This window comes from Mustela putorius, unplaced genomic scaffold, assembly GCF_011764305.1.
Source record: "Mustela putorius furo isolate JIRA1106 unplaced genomic scaffold, ASM1176430v1.1 tig00000585_pilon_pilon_pilon, whole genome shotgun sequence".
Lineage (NCBI taxonomy): Eukaryota > Metazoa > Chordata > Mammalia > Carnivora > Mustelidae > Mustela > Mustela putorius.
In genome coordinates this window covers 1611604-1636265 of record NW_025421424.1, presented here as the reverse complement: position 1 = coordinate 1636265, position 24662 = coordinate 1611604, and the positions used below count along the sequence as shown (strand labels likewise).

At 40.3% G+C, this 24662-nt stretch overlaps 2 protein-coding genes across 8 annotated transcripts in view; one reads left to right on the top strand and one right to left on the bottom strand.

Moving 5' to 3' along the window:
- Positions 1-262: 262 nt before the first annotated feature.
- PRKAB2 (protein kinase AMP-activated non-catalytic subunit beta 2) lies at positions 263-17062 on the bottom strand. Of its 7 annotated transcripts, XM_013049508.2 has the most exons (9): positions 16571-16683; positions 16096-16276; positions 11970-12136; positions 11049-11142; positions 10697-10817; positions 7920-8053; positions 7146-7214; positions 6230-6266; positions 263-5055 (listed from the first exon to the last, which is right to left on the bottom strand). In XM_013049508.2, exons 2-9 carry the CDS (start codon positions 16249-16251, stop codon positions 5051-5053), a joined length of 783 nt encoding a protein of 260 aa, XP_012904962.1. In that variant the 5' UTR covers positions 16252-16276; positions 16571-16683; the 3' UTR covers positions 263-5050. The 7 variants fall into 7 exon arrangements, with proteins under 7 accessions (XP_012904962.1, XP_012904961.1, XP_012904960.1 ...); XM_013049507.2 differs by lacking the exons at positions 6230-6266; positions 16571-16683 and adding an exon at positions 16940-17062; XM_013049506.2 differs by lacking the exons at positions 6230-6266; positions 16571-16683 and adding an exon at positions 16975-17056.
- CHD1L (chromodomain helicase DNA binding protein 1 like) overlaps positions 16834-24662 on the top strand; it is a 140399-nt gene continuing 132570 nt past the window's right edge. Inside the window, exon 1 of the mRNA XM_013049503.2 lies at positions 16834-16984. The gene's annotated coding sequence lies outside the window, so the exon portion shown is untranslated. The remainder of the gene's footprint in view (positions 16985-24662) is intronic.

Here is a 24662-nt window from a genome sequence, read left to right as displayed (position 1 = left end):
GCAGAGGAAAATAGCTAAGTACACAGCTTTATAGAATGTGCCAAATTTCAAATCCCTGAATTCACATTCCTCTAGTTAATGATGGGTTAGCCTGGAAAAGAGGAAAATTGGCAGATGGTTGGATGACACCACTTTTGTCCACACCTATGACTTCTCTTTATTCAAATGTGTTTGTGTGGCAGTTTGCATTCTTTATGTTCTGAGATCACCAAAGCAGATGGATCTTTATAATATAACCAGTGACCAATGAAGAACTCAAATATTATTGTATAATACTTTTATTCAACAATTTTCTGGGGAAAACCTCACATTTCTGTATGTGTTACATCACATAATTTTCAGACATGTCAAAGTCCAGTGACAAATGACATTTGGGGAAAAGATTTGAAACCCATTCTTGTATGCCAATTCTTGTATGCTGAAAAGCAGCCCTGTACCTCAGCACTAAAGGTTACAAAAGGCACCATTTAAAGGAGGAATCACATATTTAATTCCCTTCCAAATTATAGTCTTACTCCCCCTTTATGACAGAGCTGCACTCATTCAAAATGCTCCAGTGAAATAACCACCAGCATCCTTCAATTTACCAAAATTCAAACAAGTCTCACCTATGAGGCCCACCCTGCAGATTAGGACTAATGGACATCAGTGAGCTTTGGCTGTTTTAAAACCACAACCTAGGTACGGTTAAGTGTTCTTTGGATGGGAACAGAAAAGAACATGATCAAATACATAATACAATACTTATGGTAGGTAGTTATCCCTTGACCACTTAACTTGACTACAAAATCCAGTGGTTTCACAGCAATCTTACTGCAAAAGCACTGTGTTCCAATGCAATTAATTCAACTCCAACTAACATTGGAACTAATAAAAAATTTAATTTTTAATGAAACTTAATCACTTCAAAGCACAATAGAGAAAAGCAAATCAAGACAAAGTCCACATTTGAATCCTACAGGGATTCCATTGTTAAGAATTGGATTTCATAAGTAACAGACTCTTGAGACTTCTTTCTTTCTTCTTATAGTTTGAAAAATAGATTGGCCTTTTTACTCCAGAGGTCTAGGATCACTGCAGAAGTGATAGCCCTTCAATCTTCCAGTATGGTGGGTCCTTAAGGAAAAATAAATGCCTAGGATCCAGAGACTTCCTAATCCCTAGCCCTCCCAGGTGCTCTATCTATAACTGGAGCTATCAGTCCCTGGTAGAAGACAGCAAGGACTTGGTTTTAAGGATGTGTCAGAATAATGTGTGAACAAATTATGTATCTGCTTATAGCCTATGCCCCAAGTCATTATCACGTTGAGAACTTAGAAATCTCTGAGAATAGAATATTTTTCAAACACACACAACATAGACGATTGCATATCATTTTTAGTTGAGGTTAAAATTTTAAAAGCCCTATTTCCCCAATTAGAAGCAGGGGATTCTATCATTAGTATGTCTCCTTCATTTATACTCAGATTAATACAAGCAGAGTCTGGAGGTAACACTTCTTTCCAAACTTAACTTCATTTTAGCAGCATACACAGAGTAATAACACTTTGCAAAGGTTTTATCTCAGATCCATTAGGTCTACGAGAGACAAGAATTGGAGGCCTGGGATTAGTATGATCCTCTCAGAATCTCCTCTTGGACTATTCTTTTATAGGGTTTCTCTACCATATAAGCATTGTTTAAAAAAAAAAAAAGCCAATACACTTGAGGCCAGGCATGCTCATAGGGGTGCTACCTACAGTGACCAAATCCCATTCAACTCTTAAGCTTTTTTTTTTTTTTAAAGATTTTATTTACTTCTTTGACAGAGATCACAGAGAAGCAGGCAGAGAGAGAGGAGGAAGCAGACTCCCTGCTGAGCAGAGAGCTGGATTCGGGGCTTGATCCCAGGACCCTGGGATCATGACCTGAGCCCAAGGCAGAGGCTTTAACCCAATGAGCCACCCAGGTGCCCCTCAACTCTAAGCTTAATTTGAGCTTTAACCATGACCAGACCAGCAGGATGACGAAACATTTGTTTTAGGTAATATTTGACCTAAAGCTCTGGTAAAAAGTCAGCTTGACAAGTGAAGGTAAAGCAGAATATAAAAGAAAGGGTAGACAAAAGGAACAAGAGACAAAGGTATGTTTATAAGTAGGTTTTGCACAATGAGATCCAAAGGATACCGGTATGTTATGTTTCATTTAATTAACCACAAGAAAAAGGCTATTTTGAGTTCTGAGCTACTTAAGCCTTTTAACTTTCCAGTATCCTTAGCTCAGTCACTCTTCCTTTTCCTCACAACCCCCAAATCATGATGTATTTTTTGAAGGATTAGCACTCCTGAAGAGTGATTTTCAAACTTTGACTCTGTGAAACTCCTATAGGAAAAAAGAACAAAAACAAAAACAAAAACAACATGTTTTTTAAAAGCTAAAAAGGTGGGGGTTTTTTTCTGCCTTTTTTCATTTTCAAAATCTGCCAAGCTCTCTTCTTTAGAAAATAAACTACCCCTTTAACCAACACAGAAGAATAAATAGGTTGTACTCTGGGCTACCTTCCTCCTTCCCTCTCTACCTTCTAGAACAGTTTCTTGGGGGACAAACTGTGTTTAATAGGCTTATCAGGCCCAAGGGGTGTATTAGGAGTGTGGAGAAGGAACGGTGCTAAAGGAGGCATCAGATCCCCTTGCCTATCCTCTTCCATACCAGCTGGTAGGCTCTCATTTCACATTTGGCTGGGAGATTACCAAAGAACTTAGGAAACTGACACTTTCTGCACATATCCAGATTAGGAAGGTTTGAAGGCCACCAGCACCAGTGACTGGAGCCAGAGCCAGTTCACAGTAGCTGCTGGCCTGAGACACTGAAGGAATCTCTTTTCCTGCCCCACTCTACTGATACATCTGTGTAAAAAAATTAATACACAAACACACAGGCAATTACACTTCAATACTGCTGACAAGAAATAGCGTGATTAAACCCTCCAAGTAACAACCAAGGCTTTGAATCCTCCCATATGCTCCACTTATCTAATGGGTATTAGAAAAAAAAAAAAAACAACAGTATAACTGTAGACAGTGCAGATCTTGAGAGCTGGTTATAATAGGATTTGGCCTGGATTTTTTAAATGAAAGACCACTCAAAAAGTGGTTGGGACCATAAACGGTTTCCCACAAAAGTGTTTTGCTGCAGTAAGGGGCCTCAAGTAGCTAAAGCTCAAAGTTCTAAAGTTCAAGTATTTACTCTCAGAAAGTAACCACCAAAGCACTTAGAAATTTGCATTCCCAGCAAAACAACCCCATGTTCCACTGCCTCGCTCCCAGGATCTAAGGCCTACACACCCAAAGATAGCTGTGTCATCAGCTTTGAACAAGAAAAAAAGGAGGTAGCTAAACTGACCAATGGGTACCCTTTCAGTGTGCATCTAGCATCAAGTTTGGCCTCCTTCAGTGTTGAATGTTTTGACTTGCACTTATCCTTAATGGAAGAGCCACAGACACTTGAAAAAAAAAAAAATGTTTTCTCTCTGAACCCTATGAGTGGATTGGATAGCTACTTTTCATTCCACAAATGAGAATCATTGACCCCACTTCTTCATCAAACACTTTAAAAAAAGAGAAAAACAAAACGGTCCTGTTTGTACTTGGTGCAGGGAAGCAATACTACTCATGGTTAGGAACCCCAGGGGTATCTTCTTGCTTCTTGGCCTACTAAGTCTAAGTTGAAGGAAATTTTTAGGTGCACCAAAGGAACCCGAATTTGTTTCTAAAACACTGTTTAGTGATATGCACAGGGCTGGCCACACTAATGTAAGCCTACAGAGGGCTAGACTACTTCTCTCCTGTTGAAGAATCTTGGGAACCATTTATCAAGAGCCTAAAATTTTCCTATTCAGTGTCTTAAGAATCATGAAGAGGCATTTTTTTAACTAAAGAAAAATGTAGGCACATAAAAATCTCCCAAAGATAAAAGACATTAAAGTGTTCCCTGGTTCCACTCCCACCTTCGAAGCTGTCTGCTCCGCAAAAGAAAATACGGAAGCAGGGCCAGGCCAGGTGGGACTAACCTCTGGGAATGTGTCAAGACAGCCTAAGCTGTGGCACTAAACTAAGAAAGTAGACCTTCTGCCCTCTGCCTTTCTTATAATGCTGAGACATATTTCTTTAGTAGAAGGGAAAACAAGTGGTAACAAAGTGGCCTGGGCCTGTGCTGGGCTGAAAAGGAGACTTTCTGGTAGCCCCAATCTGTGTGGTAGGTCAGGTCTCACATAGCCTTTGAAAGGGGTCACTGGCCAGTGACTTCTGTGTTAGGGATGGGTCAGGTATAGGATCTGAGGGAGGTTATCAAAGTAAGAACGTGAAATGAGATGAGAAAGGGTTCCTGTGGGGCATCTGGTATCATAAAAAGCACAGATTGTGCCACATACTCTAGGAATACAGAGAACCCATGCAAGGGAAAGCTGCCTCTGCAAGGAGGCAACTGTAAGTGGAACAGAAGTCTGGCACAAGCCCATCCCTTGGAAAGCCAAGGTAGCAGTGGTAGAATCTCTACCCAACAAGGATCCTGAGAGTTGGCTCTTCATCCATTTTAGGGAACAAGCTTCCTGTAATTGGTCTTTCTTGAGCTCCCCCAAAACTGGTTTTGGTGAGTCCCCACAAGCAGAGAGAACACATCTAGCTAGGAGGCTTCCATTAACCTTCCTCTCATCTCTCATATACGTGTGTGTGTGTGTATTATATATGCATATATATATATAATATACACACATATACACACATATATTTATATAACTTTTTTGTCTTAAAATAAATTCCATAAACTCATAAAGCTCCCATCTGCAATCGAATGCAAAAGCAGAGCATCCTACTCAAAGGCTCTGAAACACACATATCAGCCTCAAAGCAAATTAGCCTTCCAGTCTTGGTAAGACTGGTCCAGTCCAGAAAGGCAAGGGAGATGCTTCTCTTAAATCCTGGGAGGCAGGAAGGGATCCCTTCAGATGGGCTTATACAGCAGAGTAGTGACATACTTCTTCTTGTAGCGATGGGTTGCACTAAGGACCATCACACTATCCTGCGACAAAAAGAAATACGTAGCTGATTCGTTAGTTCAGATGACAGGTGGCTCTTCCAGCCACCAGTACTTCACAGTCACTCACTTTTAACAAAGAGAGTTGGGGAAAAAAAAAAAAAACAAACAAACAAACAAAAAAAAAACCAGAGAGAGTTGATATCAGATAAACAGGCTGGTTCAATTCAACTTAAATTCCAATCCTGCCTCCAACTGTTACTCTATTTGTGGCTTTGCATAATCTACTTGATGCTTCTAAGCCTTTTTTTCTCATCAGGACAAAGGATAACACCAACCATGAAAGTTATAGGAGACTCTCTGGCACAGTACCTGACACATAGCAGATGCTGAAGAAATATTACTTTCCTACCATCTTACCCCCTTCCCTACCTCAAATTTGAATACTGGCCTTAAAACTAGCGTGACAGAGGGGAAGATATCCTGACATTCATTTGGAGAAGTCTAAAATGCAGTGAGAAGAAAGGGGAGTGATTTTATTTTTTTTCCATTTCCAAGCCCCAAAGCAAGTCTAATTTCCGTTTCATGCAGGGATGAACTTTAAAAGTTCATTTTAATCAAGAGGAGACTCAGGAATCCCTCTCTATCCTTGAACAAAGTAGACCCCAAAAATCTTCCTTGAAAAGACACTCAATCCAATGGATCAACTCACACAGCCTAAACACTCTAACAGAACCTGGAGTGGGTCAAGGGCAAGCTGAATCACAGTAATCAAGACCCTGATCTGCGTTAGAACCAATGTGCCAAGTAAGAGGTACTGTTTCCCTGGCTGTGTTACAGCTCAAGGGTATGCCATAGGAGGAGATGGTAGGCCCGGGAGCATCAGTTGATAGTCAAGGAGCAGTTACAGGAAGCAAAATTCAGTCTGATTCAAAGAACCCAAGCAAATCCAACTGAGAAACCAATGCATCTTCCCAATTTCCCATACACTGAGTTATCTACAATGAATGCTGCTCAGATTAACATTCTGTGTCCAGAGTATGCTGATCACAGCCTAAATATGACAGACGCTAGGAAGGTAAAAAAAAAATTGGCTCCAGGAATGGTCAGAAATGAAGAGCAGAGGAGAGAAAAACCTTGGAAAGACCTGGCACAGAGATCTCCAGGAAAGAATGTGGAGTGAGGACAGGAGGACCTGAGTCCTCTCTCTGGTACTTACTGGTATTATGACCTTCTCTGAGCCTTAGTTTCTTTATCTATAAAACAGGGGTTAAAAATAATACTTACCTCACAAGGTTATTATAAAATTTAAATTCAATAACATATATTTGAAAAGTACCACATAATCTATTAAAGGTAGCTGTTATCAGTGATTTCCCTAATCTGGCTGCACACCTAAGAAATAAAAGCAGCCTAAAAAAACAAGTACTGGGGGTCCATCCTAGATGACTTGTTCAGAATCTCTGGGACTGTAGGCTTTGGAACTGTATTTTTACAAATTTCCCCAGGTGATTCTGACAAGGGTCAGCCTAGTCTGATAACTACGGAGCCATATAAAACTCCATTCCAATAGCCAAACCACAAAGACATGACAAGACTGAAAAGGTATTTTCAACCCAGACTCTAACACAGCAGAGAAGCTAAGGACTCTAGAATTGGAGGGGACAGAGCAAATCTGGTCACATTCCTCCTTCACCTGGTGTAGTGGAGAGATGCAGCACTCAAGAGCAGCTCACATCCACCTTTAAAAAGCAAAAGCCTTAATCACATCCAAGCATTCTCTGAACTGGAAGATCAACTTGTTTTGCCTGCAAATGAAATCCTAGTGCTGTGAACTCCAATCTAATGAAGTAGGTGGTACAAAAGGTACAGCTATCCAGAAAGAAACCAGGAAGTGAACAAGTTCATTCAATCACAGGGCAATTCAGCTAGCCAGAACATAGGGATGGAGACTAAGATTAAATACAAACAAACAAAAAACCCACCTACCAGTTAAAAAAAAAAACCAAGTTCATCTCCTATAATTTGACCTTACACCAAGCTTTAGCGTCAGTGAGGTAGCAGGGGAAGTAAGCCCTGGAGAAAACGTTACCCCGGTCCTCCCATTTTGGGAAAGAGGCAGGCCCACCACTTACCTTAATGGATAATGCATAGAGATGGTTCAGCATAACATGATTGGGCTCAGGAAGCAAGGCTGGGTCACACTAAGAGAGAAATAAAAAAATCACTAAATGGAGTTAAGTGCACAGTTTTGATTGAAACAGTTTACTCTTCCTTAGAGCTCTTTGGAACTGTTGAGAAATGCTAAACTAGAATGTGTATTTCTTTTAAATAATACACTCATCCTAGTACATATCAATTTTTATGTTCTCATTACAGAGAATTAGGAAAATTCTGAGTCCAGGACAGAAACTCTAAGCCTTAGCATCTATTTATCTCCTTTAATAGCACTAAAACAAAAATCTTGCCCACAACACATATAGAAGATTTGTGTTAAGAGACAAAATAATCTTAGTGGGAATCAAGTGGATTGACTAAAGATGTAAATTATATGGAAAAAAGAAACCAAAAACCAACCCAAATCCCTTATACTCCCTTTGTATATCCCCAAATGGTACGTATGTCTTATCTTGTGTTGGACTGGAAGTCCCAGAAATTGGCTCTAGCAATCCATGGGTCTGAGTCTAATTCATTAGGACCAGAAGATAACTATGAATTTTGGTATTAGTACCTGGAAAAGTAACAACTCGACCCTAGAAAAAGGAACCTGTAATGCTATCGATATGTATATTATTTATATTCTCGACAGACATTGCTTTGTAATAACCCCGACCTCTAGTATTACTAACTTTGGCTCCAATGGTCCTAATAACCCCCAGATGCTGCAGCAATTCTCTCAGAGTACTCACAGAAATATTAGTGTCCTTGTTAAGAATAACTTGAAGAAGGTGAGGAGGTAGGATGGGTGGGGATTTGAATCTCTCCTCAGATCGAAACACATACATTTCTTGACCATAAGGCCCTGGGGGAGAGCTGGAAAGGTCTGGAAGAGATTTATCCAAATATAAGGGAAAGTTGTGGAGCTAGTAAAACTGCATGGAAAAAACTATCAATACATGGCAGCTAATATTAAATACAGTCATAGATCATAAACTTGTAACCTGCTGGTCTACAACTGTAATGCAAAGTAAAAGTCTGAGTCTTCTTGAATATGAACTCTGAAATTCCTCAACATGGTAACATGATGTAGACAACAGAGGAGGGGATGAGAAGCGAAAGGCATAGGTTCAGAGGAGAACTACTCTATTTATCAGTTGTATGATTAGAACAAATCCTTCTAATATGGTCAGTTTCTTCATTAATAAACTGAAAGATAATCTCTACCCTATTTCACAATGTTTTCACAGGAATGAAAGGAGATAACAGACGTGACAATGCCTTGTAAACTGCCAAAAGATGTGAAAAAATTAGATTTTTTCTTTTTTCCACACAAGAACAGATAACAAGGCTATAAACACTAAGACTGCTGGTACTACAATGATTGCAACAATGAGGACAAGATTACTAACAACGTAGTAGTTGTTACGGAAATGTAAATCAAGTAACACTTCACACTCATTAAGATGGCTGTAATAAAAACATACACAGTAATAATGGTTGGTGAGGATGTGGAAAAACTGGAACATTTGTACAATCCCCGTTGCTGCTGGGAATGTAAAATGGTGCAAGAACTTTGGAAAACAGTTGGGCAATTTCTCCAAAAGCTGAACTTGAAGTTGGCATATGACCCAGAAATTATACTCTTGGGAAATGAAAACAAGTCCACACAAAGACTTAAGCGCAAATGTTGAGAACATTGTTTTTAACATACAAAAAGTGGAAACGATCCAAATGTGCATCAGCTAATGAATCCCTACAATGGAACTTTATTCAGCCATAAAAAGGTGTGAAGTACTGAGACATATTATAACATGGATAAAAGCTGAAAATGTGCTAAGTGAAAGAAGCCAAACACCAAACACCACACACTGCATGATCCCATTTATATGAAAAGGTCCCAAATGGTGAAATCCATGCAGACACAAAGTAGATCAGGAAACTGGTGAAAGAGGGAAGAGTGAGATATCAAAAGTATGCACGTCTTCTTTTACACAATGATGATTCCCTATCTACTGCTCATCAGTTGCTTCTCTAGAATCATATAATCCAAAAATGTAGAGTTGCAAGTAGTCTTATCACTTAACTCAGTATAATTAAGCCTTTGTTAATCACTGCCCCACCAGTCAAAATGAATGTTCAGCTTTACTTACTGGGCTTGTATAATGAAAACTATTTTTACGATTTTCATCAACAATTATTATACCCTTGATTGGTCTTTTAGAAGCTGCATAAGCCACCTCTGTGCCCTGAGATTCCACTTTGGGTCGTGTCTCCACAGATGAGAATCAACTGAGATTCTAAGCCTCTGATTTTCGTGATACGGAACTGAGAACCAGAAAGGCTGAAGGACCTGTGCATGACTTCAAAGCTAGTGAGTAGCCTGGGCAGGCTCTGAACTCACAAGGGAACAGTATACCCACTGGGAACAGGGTGCACAATTCTTTAGACAGTTACAGCCTTTAATATAATAACTAAAATGGTAACTGTGAGAGTGGTTAGCAAATCAGTCTTCTGATGCTGTAGCAAATGTGATGAAAGCCATGGGAAAAAGTAAGATTGGGAGAAACAAAAGGATACAGGTCTTTTCCTCTAACAGGAAAATTATTTTTTCATCAAAAACTTATAAAATTTCAGTTAACATACACATAAAAGAGTTGTGGGGGTTTTGTAACCCTTTTTCCCCAGAGACAGTCATAGCTGGAGGGCCATATAAAACTGTGGAACACCCAGCCTAGCTATTAAACTGGCAGGATTAAGCTAATGCAGAGGCAACTAAACAAGGCAAACCAGACAGAACTAGTCTCAGCTGGTGAAACTGCCAGCAGGTCAATGAAAACTTGAAATATTGCTAGAAACAGCTTTTTAAACTATGGACTATAATCCATTAGTGGCTAATGAAAGAAAGGATAAAATAGAAAATAGAGTGTATCAAATATAACAAAGACAGACATTCTGCTAAGACTTGTCTTACAGTGTGCATGTGTGTGTTTGTGTGTGTGAGACAAAAAGAGAGGGAGAGAGATGGAAACAGGAAGAGAGGTGGGAAGAGAAAGACTGGGTTACAATACCTAAAAAAAATGTCTTACTGTAGATCTTGGTTAAAAAGTTTGAAATCAAATACACTAGACTGAGTTTTTTTCCTCTCAGATAAGACCTAAATGTTCAGAGGACAAACATATATATATAGAGATATATATATGGCTGTAAAACATGTATGTGATTCAGAGGATTCCTGAGAAAATGAAAAACAAAACCACTCTTGGGAAGAAACATGCATTATAGGAAAAACACATCAAGAAAGAGCAAATACGGGGCGCCTAGGTGGCTCAGTGGGTTAAAGCCTTTGCCTTGGACTCAGGTCATGATCCCAGGGTCCTGGCTCTCTGCTCAGTAGGAAGCCTGCTTTCCTTCCTCTCTCTCTGCCTACTTGTGATCTCTGTCTGTCAAATAAATATATAAAATCTTAAAAAAAAAAAGTTATAAAAAAATTTTTAAAAAAAAGAATGAGCAAATACTATAAAATTACCTCGACAAGATGTCTCCGAGCTTTCCATTGAATCTAGCTTTAAAGCATCAAACACCTCGAAGTCAGATTTCTTGACATGGATCAAATTGTTAATTGTGCCAAGCTGACTGGTAACCACAGGCTGAAACAATGAAAGGAAAATATTCATATACCCTGTTTTAAATTCATCTCTTCCATCTAACTCTCCTGTTTTAAAAAATGATCATGCTCGACACCTCCATCTTTAATCAAGAGAGAAATCCTCTAGTGTAGGAGCCCATCAATCCTGAAAGCAATGACATTGACACCAAGGGGAATAATAGACAAAAGGTCAAAGTAAGTTAATGGTTACCCTTAGAGATCAAGGCCTTACCTCTGATGGATCATGAACCCACTGTCCATCCACGAAGAACTTGTACTGGTGCTCTCCCTCAGGAAGGTCTAAGATGGCAACAAAGTCATTATGGCTACAGAAGAAAACAGAAGGTTAAACAAGCCAAGTTCATGTTAGAAGACAGAATGTCAATGTAAAAACCATGAGACACTCACAACATACAACAGTGATCTCCCACTTCCTAAGCAATTGTCCCCACTGGAATAAAAAATGTATAGACCCATTCTCCTTTTCTGTATCACCTTGAGCACATATTTGCCGGCCCCTCCCAATAACTTTAGTTCTTAATATCTGGAAAAGAAAAATAGATGTTAATCCCCCAAAATGATTCACCTTAGTACAACTAATTTGCTTCAGTAGGAACAGATCCTTCACAAGTGTAAAGAAGGAGCAGGTAGCTTCAGAATACAGAAGTGCCTCAAGGTACCATTTTCCATATTTTGGTGAGCACTTTCTGAAAAATAACCTACTGAAAAAGGGCCATTCTGATTACCAAGTAGTTCATTATTGCTCTGCAAGCAACAGCTCACATTACTACCTAGAACATCAATTGTGTTTTTAGTGCAGAAGTCAGAACAAGTGGGCTCAGCCAGTTACAGATGACTTCCCACAGGCATAAACAGGACTTGTGTTAACACAGTCCTAGAGAATGTACCCACAAAGCTGTATAAGTTCCTCTGAGGCAATGACATTCTAACTGGTTAAGCATTTCTGACTCACTATGAGATTTAAAAAAAAAAAAAAAAAATGCCACAGATGTAATCACTGGCCACAGAAAATGTTCTAGAGAGAGTCCCTAGTGGGTGGAGAGGAGCAGTCCAGCCAGGTCTCTCTCCTGAGTAGGAAAATCAGGTCTGTACTCCTAGACCCTGTAGACTCAACCAAGATACTTGTCTTCACCTCTTAATCAGTGGAATCTTGGTGCTCCAATTGTTGAAGGACCCAGAGATGAAGACCTCCTTGCCTCCTTCAGACCAGCGGATAACAGTGGGCCGGGCCTGCTGTGTGGGCTTTACGGAGTCCTCCAAATCCTGCTGCCATGATACAAACTCTTTGTCCCCTGGGAGCTGTAAGAAGCATTAGGTCATCCCTAAATTGTGACCCAGGAACTTTTAAAAGGTCCTCCCTAGGGCAGAGAGAGGTGCTAGGTTTCTGGGAAGGATCAGTAAGCCTTGAAGTTAGCAACTGAATCAGATTTTGAATATACTATAGAGAAATAACCCATCTAGGACCAAATGGTCAATTGGCTTATGCTCAACAGTTGCCCAAAGCACAGCCTAACTTTAGAGTTTGATTAGATCACTCACTCTTTCAGAGCCTGAGGATCTCCCTTTCAGAAAAGAGGTGGGGGAAGCTTACTTCTCCCTGTTCCAGATTAACCTACGAGCAGGCAATTACGACATGCTTCTGAGTCTCTTTAAGAGAAAAAAATATGAAAAAAAAGTACACTTCCATAAAAAATAATAAAGTTATCCAGGTATTTTTCACATGTAAATGTGAATAGCTCTGAATTATCAGTTGTAATGCAAGTTTGAGACACTGAAATTCATAAGTAATTCATAAACTTCATTTTGGCTAATTGGTTACAAAAAGGACATTAAAAGTATAGGAAAATTGTATCATTGGTTTCTTAATTTTTAAAAAAAAAATTTTTAAGGATTTTATTCATTTATTTGACAGAGAGATCACAAATAGGCAGACAGGCAGGCAGGGGTGGGGGTGGAGGAGAGGAAGCAGGCTCCCTGCTGAGCAGAAAGCCCAATGTGGGGCTTGATCCCAGGACCCTGAGATCATGACCTGAGCCCAAGACAGAGGCTTAATCCACTGAGTAGCCCAGGAGCCCCTGGTTTCTTAATTTTTGAGAATCAGAGGATCAGATAAAAAACAAAGCTTCCTTTTACAAAAGCGGTTCCAATATCAAATTAACCATCTTTTAGAACAAGAGTTGGCAGACTATGGCCAGGGAGCCATATGCTTTTTTTTTTAAGATTTTATTTATTTGACAGACAGAGATCACAAGTAGGCAGAGAGGCAGGCAAAGAGGGAGGGGGGAAGCAGGCGGGGCTGGATCCCAGGACCCCGGGATCATGACCTGAGCCAAAGGGAGAGGCTTTAACTCACTGAGCCACCCAGGCGCCCCGTCATATGCTTTTATAAATAAACTTCTTTGGAAAATAGCCACACTCTTTCATTTAAATATTATCTATAAATGCTTTCATGCTAAGCAAAACTGAAGAACAGACAGAGGCTGTATGGTCCACAAGGTCTAAAATATTTACTGTATGGTCCCTTACAGAAAAAGTTTGCTGATCCCCACTTCAGATTGGTTTAAATGACTTTGGTAAACAGACTGTACTGTATCAAGTAAAAACATTCCCAAATAAAATAATGTGAGTTAAAAAAAGGATTAACTTATTCATTTGGGCTTTATTTTGAAAATGGCTAGGGTAGTCTACCTTCCATACGGTCTCTCAGTAGTCCTCAAAACTATACTGTGAGACAAGAGGAGCAGTATAAACTTAAGTAAACAGAGAAACAAGTGAAGGGACTTTCACATTACATAAGGAAAAGTCATAAGTGAAAAGCTTTATTTCCATACTCTAAGGCAATGCACTGTTGCCTGACTGGCTTCATTAGAATGACAGAAATTTTTACATATGCCTAAGAATAACTCTCAGCTTCTGATTTAGATATAGGGTCTAGGAATCTGTTTTTAAAAAGATTCACAGAGGGTGCCTGGGTGGCTCAGTGGGTTAGGCCACTGCCTTCAGCTCGGGTCATGATCTCAGGGTCCTGGGATCGAGTTCCGCATCGGGCTCGCTGCTCAGCAGGGAGCCTGCTTCCTCCTCTCATTCTGCCTGCCTCTCCATCTACTTGTGATCTCTGTCAAATAAATAAATAAAATCTTTAAAAAAAAAAAAAAAAGATTCACAGAGAATAATACTGATTGTCAAAATAAAGGAAAAAACTCTACAGATACATCCTAAAATATTTACAGATAAAATAATATTTGATAGGATGTTCGGAATTCATTTCAAAATAACTGGGGGGGGGAGTGGCTTGGGGTATAGAAGATATAAATTTGTTCACAATTTGATCATTGTTTAAACTGGGTGATGGGTATATAGGAGTTCATTACATATTCTACTCTGAAACATAGAATATGTTTCCAAATTTCCATGCAGTGTTTAAACAAATCTCAAGTGATTCTAATGTGCAAATAGGATTGAGAACCAGTGAACTAGTACTCTGAAGAAGACTGGTGGCATTTGAAGCAATGTAGGCCCCACTGCCACTTTTCTATGAGTTACTTTCATGATTTAGTATTTTCAGTTCAGAATTTGAAAGCTAGAAACTATTAATATGCCTAGCTTTGGAAGAAAGAACTTCCACATATGACATGACACTCCTGTGGCAGGTCTTTCTAACAGAAAGACCATTTACTCCAAGTTAAATCGTCACCAAAATCATCAGGAAAAGAGGCAAAACAATGAGAACTACAGTTTGAAAATGTTTAAGTAAAACAATGAAGGAAGATGTAAAGAGACTAGATTGAGAACTATAAAATTTAAATGTAGAATAGGCCTTAGGAATTACCTGAAACAATGTCCTTATTCACAAATGGCAAGACTGAGGTTAGGGAAAGAATGAAACAAAATAAGCTCCATTTCAGATGGACCAACCTGGGCTTTTATCCAGCACACCGGTTATTGCAGTCACAGTCTGACAATACACTGTACTTAAATCCTGAGTCATCGATGTAGGAAAAGGGTAAAATTATGAGGTGGATCACCTTGAAAAAGCTTTGAAGAAGTAAATTCAAATGACTGGATAGATGGCCCAAATGTTGAGGAAGAAGTTCTGAAGTGGGAGATAGAAGAAAGGAATGGAGAAGAAACCCCAGGAAGTGTTTTTTTTTTCTTTTATCACCTTCACTTCTTTTTCTGTAGTTACGTTCTCAATTGGGATTCAAGAAAATAAACAGAATCCAAATTTTATGTGTTACCTATGGGGCAAAGCATTCTTTACTCTCTAAAACCCCAGTTTGGTGAAAGGTTTGAAATGACAGGAAACATCAAATGCACCCGAATCTCTTCAATCCCTCAATTTTTGTACTTTATCCCACTCGTACTGACTGCAGGGATCATTGTATTTCATGCTGACAGCTCTAAATGTGAATAGAAACATTCGGATGGTAAGCACATTGCTGTCAGCTCCATCTAACTCGTCTATGGGTGAGCACAAGTTGCCACTTTTCTGAAAGTCCTTGCATTTAAGAGCAAGGTCTTCCGGGCAGCTGTGGGTTGCCCTTTTTCAGTGAAGCTAACAGCATGTACTACTGGATGTGAAGAAATCCTGGAATCATTTGATCTCCTACTACAAAATGTAACTGGGCGTGTAAGAAGCACCTCAGTCACCACAATATAAAGTATGAGATGAAAATTGAGCAGTCAACCAAAGGAGGTCCTTTCTTGACCCCCAAGACTAGTAAAAAGTATCAAATAAGCAAGTGGTTGCTGCTCACAATCATGCCAAAGAGGGTAAGGATCAGAAGCGCGGAATTCTTAGAAGGGCAAAAATGATACGGATGCATAGAAACTGCCAGGAAAAAGAAGTTCATTTACCCACCACAGGTTTGAGAAACTGCCGCCGATGATCAGCAACTCAGGCAACCAACCATCTTAAGTTTTCTACCTAGGTTTACAACCTATAAACTCATCAGTACTCTAAAAGCGGGCACTTGCCAGTTAGAAAATCCAGGGGTGGGGTGGGGGTGGGGGCTTACAGTCCCCATAGTAAAAATATGGCCAACAGATTAATCGAGAAACAAAAACTCTGCCTCTATCCTATTCTGAGAGAGCACCGCAGTAGTAATTACCCCCAACATCTCCGTCCCCCCCCCCCAAATTCCTCTAATTCAGAAAACCGCAACCTGGCTCAGTGGGACAAGAACCAGGAAGGGGAGGAGGAGCTCTGACCCCCAGCCTGCTGCAGCTGCGCCCATTGAGGGCGGGGAGACGCTCACCTTGGAGTCCGGCAGGCTGAAGACGCTAGGATCGTCGGTACTCCCCACCATGATTTTATGCTCCTTGCCCGGCGCATGGCCGCCGGCGCCCTCGGCGCGTGAAGACTTGGAGCCGTGGCGCTCGCCAGCCACCCGGTCGCTGGTGGTGTTTCCCATGGCTGCAGCTCGAGTCGAGGGCCACCTGCCGTGTGGAACAACACAGGACTAGGAACACCCCGGCAGCCGCGTCAGGGGCGCCCCCGGCTCCGCCCCTGCGCCTGGGGACCCAGGCAAGGGAATCCCCGCCCCAGAGAAGCCGTGCCCGGGGTCCCCTCTTTCCCCGGCCTCCAGGAGGGCCCGAACCCCCCACCAAAACCCTCTCGACGCCCGCTGCTCAGGAATCCCACTTTCGGGAACACCCGGCATCCCAGCGCTCACTGCCCGGGGGCGTCCCCCTCCTCAATCCCCTCCCGTGATGCTCTCCCCCCTCCCCTACCCACTAGTGCGATGGCTGTTCTGCGGATAAGGCCACCAATAAAGTTATTGAAATTGAAGCCGCGCCCGGGGCTAGCGATCCGGGTTTCCTCCTAAAATGGCTACAAGGCCAGTGGCGCGAGACCCGCCCCGCGCGCGTTCCCTACAGCCGCGCGGCCACGGCTCCTGAAGCTCGCGGGCCCCTCTAGCCGCCATCGCCTCTATGGTGGGCAGCCTCCGGCGCCGGGCGGGGGCGCCAGCAATGCGATTAGCCTCGGGGAAATGCCCTCCCCCGGGGCACTGGACCAGAAACCGCTAGTGCGGTCAGCTCCAGGGCCTGCCTTCGGGAGGAAACGGTCTCCGGATGATAATTAGGGCCACCTCCCTGTACCTGCAGATGCGGCGCTTTCTTCCCGGCCGCCTCACCTGGCTTCAGGTTAGCCAAAACGTTTTCTCAGCAGCGTTTTTACGGGAGGCAACCCGGGGAGGTGGGTTCCCATGGGGAATTAAAAGCCGGACTTCCTACTGGAGTCAGAAGGAAGTAGCGGCAGTTGTTTGAGATTCAAGCTAACTGCTGTGGGGAGCGGTCAGCCCCAACCGGGACCCAGGGAAGAAGGGGTCATTAGGAGATAAACCTTGACAAATTAGTGAAACGTTAGTCTGAAGACGAGGAGAAAGCTATTCTAAGCCAAGAAACAGCATATGCAATGAGCCACTCGAAAAGAAACCCAGTTTGAGAAACAGAGCAACAAAAACATCAGAAGGAACGCTGATAGCAGGAAGGAACAAAGATTGTCCTCGAGCTGGGACAGATCTAGGTCTTTACTGACAATTGATGGTACTTATATGGTATTTACGAATTCTTACTTTGTATTATAATCATGTGCATGTCTAATTCTCTGCTAGAAACCCTTTTCACTCAGTATGTGTTACCCAGATCATCAAGCAGCATAGGCATCACCTGGGAGCTTTTTAGAAGTGTAGAATCTGAGGCTCTATCCTACAGAAAGCAGAATCTGCATTTTAACAAGATCCTCAGGGGGAATGTGTATACATTTTTTAAGTGTAAGAAGCACTGCTTAGACAGCTGGCAGAGAGCAAATCTAGATTTGATTACTTTTCATATTGTGCTTGCATCTTGTACTGAGTAAGTTTTTAATAAACATTTGCCCAATGAAGGGTACATGAATACTGTTTACTGCATTTCTACCAAGATAATACCACTTAAATAGCCAGTGATGGGGAATCCCAAGTCGTACAAGGCCACTCTTTCTAAATGAGCAGCTCTATTTGTTGAAAAGTTTATTTTTAATTGCAAACCCATTCACTTGAGTTCGGCAAATCCACTTCTCTGCCTTTTGTCTTTCCTCTGTGCCTAGTAAACTCAGTTATTCTCTAGCTCTTAACCAAGGCACTTTGCAGAAAAAGGTACGTTTTTACTGTGACCTTTTGCAGGTCCCTCCAAAGTCTCCACTGCCTGGTTACCTCCTCTTTGGTCCCTACCGTTGTCCTCCCCACCAGTTCCTCTCTTTCTTTCCATGGGACTCTGAAGCAAGGCCCTTGAAGTAGTAATACATTAAATCTTAACTTGTGTACTATTCAGCTTTCTAACCGCAAGTTGGTTTCTCTATGCCAAATAATATGTTCCTGGTGTATGCCTTAGAATAGTCAGATCAGCATTGGAGAGGCAAACCAGGTATTACATTGGCCAATGGAAAACTTACAAAGAAAAGAATTAAACTGCTTGTAAAAACTAAATACAAGTGCTTTCAGGGTTATCTCCTTTGGTGGATTACCCATGACACTGTTTTGCTCTAATAGTATTTATAAGTCAGTCAATAGTTAATAAAGTCAACCTTGCATATTACATATTCAGACACAGGAGAAAAGTAATTAACACTGTAGGATGGATTAATTGCTTCTTTCTAGTCCCAAGTTTGTTTATTTGCTGCCATTCCAATGTCCTCTCTTGCCTTGGAGAGGGAAAGAAAAGGAGGTAATAAGTAATGTAATTGGTGGGGGTTCTCCTGACGTTACTGTGTCTCACATGTCCTTGCCACTGATCTCCTCAGATCAGCCATTCTGCCTGATAAACAGGAAAATAACAGAGAGCATGGGAAGTCGCATATCACAGTAAGCTTATATGTGCATTGCTAAAGCTGTCCTTCCGAGAGGTGAAAATGGGATGGGAAAAGAGTCTATTGATTTTACAGAACGTGACGACAGATTAGTTTGGGCATCTGGAGGTTTCTATTCCCATTTCCCCTCCCATTTGTGGTCAGAGATGGGTAGGACATCTCTTCTTGGTGATTTACATTTCAAAAATGATCTGATATTTTGTATAAAGTTGAACCTTCACTTAGCATGTAGTTAAGTAATCCCACTGCTAGGTGTTTATCCAGGTGAAATAAAGGTGGGTTCACACAAAAACCTGTATGCAAATGTTTATTTGTACTAAGCATATGTGGCTTTATTCGTATTTATCCCCAAATGGAAACAACAGAAGTGTCTTTCACCTGGTGAATCAATGAACAAAAGGTGGCATAGTTGTAAATGGAAAACTACTCAGCAATAAAAAGGATTAAACTCTCCATACACACATGGATGAATTGCAGATGTATTATGAGGTGAAAGAAGCCAGATTGTATTTACATGACATTCTGGGAAAAGCAGAGTGTCAGAAACAGAACCATGCCTTCTAGGAGTTGAGGACGGTAAAGGAGAGGTTGACTACAAAGGAGCAGGAGGGAATTTGGGGGTGGGGTGCACGGAACAGTTCCATTTCCATATCTTGATTGTAGTGGCCAAAACTTACAGAGCTGTATCTGCCAAAACTCACAGAAGTGTACAATTAAAAGGTTGATTTTTATTATAATAAAATTATACTTTAATAAGAACTAAAAATACATACTATTTTAAAAATCAGCTTTAGCAAGAGGAAAGATTAAGTTTATATCCAAAAGAGACCACTCAGTCATTGTAGAAACTAATTATTTTTAAAAACAAATACCATTGATTTTAAGTGTTTTCCAGCTTCATTGCAATATAATTGACAAAATTATATATATATATGTAAAGTGTACAACATGACGATTTGATATAAACATTGTGGAATGATCATCACAGTCAAGTTAATTAACACACCTGTCAATCCACCTAGTTACATTTGTGTATGTGTGATGACAATACTTAAAATTTGTCTCTTAGCAAATTTCAAGTATATTATATAGTTATTATTTACTATAGTCGCCATGCTATTATTACTCTCTAGGCGCCTGGGTGGCTCAGTGGGTTAAGCCGCTGCCTTCGGCTCAGGTCATGATCTCAGAGTCCTGGGATCGAGCCCCACATCGGGCTCTCTGCTCAGCGGGGAGCCTGCTTCCTCCTCTCTCTCTGTCTGCCTCTCTGCCTATGTGTGATCTCTCTCTGTCAAATAAATAAATAAAATCTTTAAAAAAAAAAAAAAATAAAAAAATAAACAACATCTTGCTATTTTTTCCACTACCTAGTCCCTGGCAACTACCATTCTACCATCTGATTCTCTGAGTTCGACTTTTTTTTAGATTCCATATAGAAGTGGTATTTGTCTTTCTCCATTTGACTTCTTTCCTTTCTTGTCTGACTTATTTCTTTTCTCTGACATTCACTTAGCATAATACCCTCAAGGTCTATCTGTGATGTCACAGGGGGCAAGATTTTCTTCTTTCTCACGCTGAATAATGTTCCATTATATATATCACATCATTTTATCCATTCATCTGCAGATAGACACTTAGGTTGTGTTCTGTATCTTGACAACTGTAAATAATGCTGCAATGAATATCAGAGTGCAGCTACTTCTTTGAGATCATGATTTCATTTCCTTTGGATGTATACCCAGAAATGAGATTGCTAGATCCTATGGTAGTTCTATTTTTAATTTCTTAAGTAACCTCCATACTGTTTTCCATAGTGGCTGTACCAATTTACAGTGCCACCAGCAAAGTATGAGGGTTCTCTTTTCTCCACATCCTTGCCAACATCTTTCTTGTCTTTTTGATGAACTGTTCTAACAGATACGAGGAGATACCTCACTGTGGTTTTGATTTGCATTTTCCTGATGATTAGTAATGTTGAGTGTTTCATGTACCTGTTGGCCATTTGCATTTCTTCTTTGGAGAAATGTCTATTCAGGTCTCTCATTGTTATTTTAATAAGAAATGTTTATTTGGCCTTTATCCCATTTCTGGCACAGAGCTTCTAAAACCCTTGGAATTTCCTGAGTGAGGAGGGCACTAAAGTTGTCTCTTGTTATGTTAATGACAGGACTTTTAGAAGAAGGGACCAACTTAGCTGGTTAGAAGGCTGGAACTTTCAGTCCTACCCCACTGACCTCCAGGGAGTGGAGAGGGTTTGGAAGTTGAATCAATTGCTGGTGGCCAATGACTTAATCCATTATGCTTATGTAATGAGACTTCTTAAAACCCCAAAAGGACAAGGTTTGGAGAGCTTCCAGGTTGGTGGACATGTGGAGATTCGGGGAGTTGTGAACTAGGAAAGGGCACGGAAGCTTCACATTCTTTTCCCATACCTCCTTGCCCTGTGCATCTCTTTGCTGTTCCTGAGTTATATCTTCTTTATAGTACATTAGGAATCTAGTGACTAAATGGGTTTCCTGAGGTATGTGAGCCACTCTAGCAAATTAATAGAACTCAAGGAGGTCTAGGAACCTCCAGTCTATAACCTGTTAGTCAGAAGCCCAGGTGACAACTTAGACTTGTGACTGGTTTCTGAAATATGTGTGTGTATGGGGTCCTACTTCTGTAGGACTAAGCTCTTAAGCTCTGGGATCAGACACCATCTCCAGGTACATAATGTCAGAATTGAGTTGAATTTTAAGACACACAGCTAGCATCCTGAGGATTGCTTGTTGGTGTGGGGAGTTATTCCAACTCCCCATGGAGTTGGAGTTATTCCAACTCCCATGTTGAAATTGGTAACCAGAATACTTAAGGACCTTTGCTTTGGTTGAATTATTTGTTTTCTTGCTATTGAATTGTTTGAATTTCTTATATTTTGGATATTTGTCCCTTTTTAGCTATATCAGATATATGGTTAAATATCAGATAAATATTTTTTTCCTATTTGATAGGTCACCTGTTGACTCTTTCCTTTGCTATGCAAAAGCTTCTTACTTTGATGTAGTTCTGCTTGTTCATTTTTGCTTTTATTGCCTTTTCATCACCAAGACCAAAGTCAAAGAGTCTACCCTCTATGTTTTCTTTGAGTTTTATAGTTTCAGGTGTAAATTCAAATCTTTAATCCATTTCGAGTTAGTTTTTGTGAGTGGTATAAGATAGGCGTTTGGTTTCATTCTTTAGTATGTGTATATTTTGTTTTCCCAGCACCACTTTTTAAAGAGACTTTCCCAGAATTTTTTGATTTTAGCACCCTTGTCAAAGATTAGTTGACCAATGGTTAGTTGACTGTTAGTTGACTGTGGGTTTATTTCTGGGCTTTCTGCTCTCTTCTTTTGGTCTGTGCCTATTTTTATGTAGGTACCATACTGTTTTGATTACAGTAGTTTGAAATCAAGAAATATAATACTTCCAATTCTGTTCATCTTTCTCAAGATTCCTTTGGCTTTTGGGGGTCTTTTGTGGCTTCTTAGTTTTTATTTTAAAATCATTTTATTCTGGACTGGAAGTGGTAGTGAAGTTCTTACATTTTGTCCACCCAGAGGAAGAGGAGCCAAATTAAAGAGTCCAGAATTTTCCACACATATTATCATAATTCTGTCTTTCAGATTCTAAAGGACTTGCATGTGAATTCTATCATGTGATCTTAAAATTGCCCTGTGAGAGGGGCGCCTGGGTGGCTCAGTGGGTTAAAGCCTCTGCCTTTGGCTCAGGACATGATCCCGGAGTCCTGGGATTGAGCCCTGCATCGGGCTCTCTGCTCAATGGGGAGCCTGCTTCCTCCGCTCTCTCTACCTGCCTCTCTCTGCCTACTTGTGATCTCGGTCTGTCAAATAAATAAATAAAATCTTAAAAAAAAAAAAAAAACACTTCCCTGTGAGGGTGGGCAGAACAGATAATTATATCTTGTTATAAACAAGGCTCAGAGTAAATATATAACCAACATTTCCTAAAATGCTATGTATACCTCATTCATTTTTTAAAACTTTGATGAGGGCCTAGTACCTGCTGGGCCTATGCTGAGCAGCCCCTGCTCTGGAATTGCTCACAATCTAGAAATCTCCAAGTGAAGAATGACTATGACTTCAACGAGGTATGACCCCAAACCTGACACTTTAGACACAGTATCTGTAGTGACACTTAGGGCTAAACTAATTCACTGAAAATTTCCTCTTCCAAAAGTATAAACTTACATTATTTGAAGAACTAGAATCTCAATTAATATCATCATAATTGATTGAGCACTTAATATATATATCACCACATGAGTATTATTTGGTACTAAGAGACTGTTACTGTAAATTGTTTGACTTAGGGCAAGTATATTTATCTTTCTAATTGTTAAGTTTTCTTATTTGTAAAATGAGAGGATTGTGCCTGTCATCACTAAATCCTGGGTTAGAGTTGAAAATATCAATATGAATTCATTTTTATCTTAATATAGATGCAGATGGATAAATATGGAAATAAATCTGTGTGTATTCATGTGGTAGTATATGTATACGTATATTTTCAAGCTCTGTCCTCTGAAGGGCCTAGAAAAAAATGACAGCCCAGTAGCCATGAGCACACCTGCACCCAGGTTTTGGTTTCTAATACCATGCTCTAATAAAAGGAACCAGGACTCTTGGGAGAAATGGCTACTTTTAGGACTGGGACACTGAATATGTAAGATGAGTCTGGAGCATCTGGTAGTGCCAGAAAGTGAGGAAGTGCTTAAACCAACCAAACAAGCAAACAAACACACAAGAAACAACCGGTGGTATGGCACAGAGACAAAGGAGTCAATGCAATAGCTCCTAATGACTAAAGAAGGAATAATATGAGCAATGAAATAAATAATACAGTACTGGATTATAACCCAAAGTATAATATAAACATCCATGAGTCTGTGCTGTTAATAAAGAAATGATTAAATAAGCAAATAAAGGGAAAAGAATTCTTCACATACAGAAAAATTCCAAAAAATTTATGTTAATATTCTGTCCTTGAAGAGATGGAACATAACTGTCAACTGCTTAAGTGTAGGCCGAGTATAGTAATTCCTTCTAAAGAGTACAATATATAAGGGGGAAAAGGAATAACTTAACAGTAGAAAGACATGACAAACACTACATCAGCCAGTTGATCAAGATTAACATCATTAATGATAAGTCATTAGTAGTATGTACCCTTGGTATAATATAATGAGAATAACACTTTACCTCTGTGGTCTTTTTCCTGAGAAGCTATAACCTCAGCCTTATGGTGAGAAAAAATATTAGACACTCACCAGGTAAGGGATATTCTACAAAATGCTTAACTAGTAGTAGTCTTAGGAAGATCATCAAAAACAAGGAAAGTCTAAGAAACTATCACAGTCTAAACAGGCCTAATGTTGAGGGGTAATGTATTTTGAGTGGGATCCTGTGACAGAAAAAGAACATTAGAAATAGACTAAATAAATTAGAAAAAAGTACAGGGACGCCTGGGTGGCTCAGTTGGTTGGACGACTGCCTTCGGCTCGGGTCGTGATCCTGGAGTCCTGGGATCGAGTCCCACATCGGGCTCCCAGCTCCATGGAGAGTCTGCTTCTCTCTCTGACCTTCTCCTCGCTCATGCTCTCTCTCACTGTCTCTCTCTCAAATAAATAAATAAAATCTTTAAAAAAAAAAAAAGAAAAGAAAAAAGTACAGAACTTCATTCTTTTTAAAAGTGTCAAGGTCCAGAAAGGCAACAAAAGCCTTAGGAGCTGACAAAGATTGGGGGAGAATAGGATACATAACAACTAAATACAATATGGAATCCCAGAGTTGATCCTGCAACAGAAAAATGAAATTAGTTTGAAAATTAGTGAACTTTGAATAAGGTCCGTAGATTAGTTAACAGTACTCTATCAATGTTAATTTCCTTGTGGACTATAATGTTATATGAAATCTTATAATTAGGGAGTCTTGG

Excerpts from the sequence above, each read along its gene's own strand:
- PRKAB2 (XM_013049507.2), bottom strand. The coding sequence starts at position 16,251 with ATGGGAAACACCACCAGCGACCGGGTGGCTGGCGAGCGCCACGGCTCC. Across the intron at positions 12,137-16,095 it reads TCAGCCTGCCGGACTCCAAG|CTCCCAGGGGACAAAGAGTT; the intron begins GTGAGCGTCTCC and ends TGCTTCTTACAG. Across the intron at positions 7,215-7,919 it reads ACAAGGACACTAATATTTCT|TGTGACCCAGCCTTGCTTCC; the intron begins GTGAGTACTCTG and ends TTTCTCTCTTAG.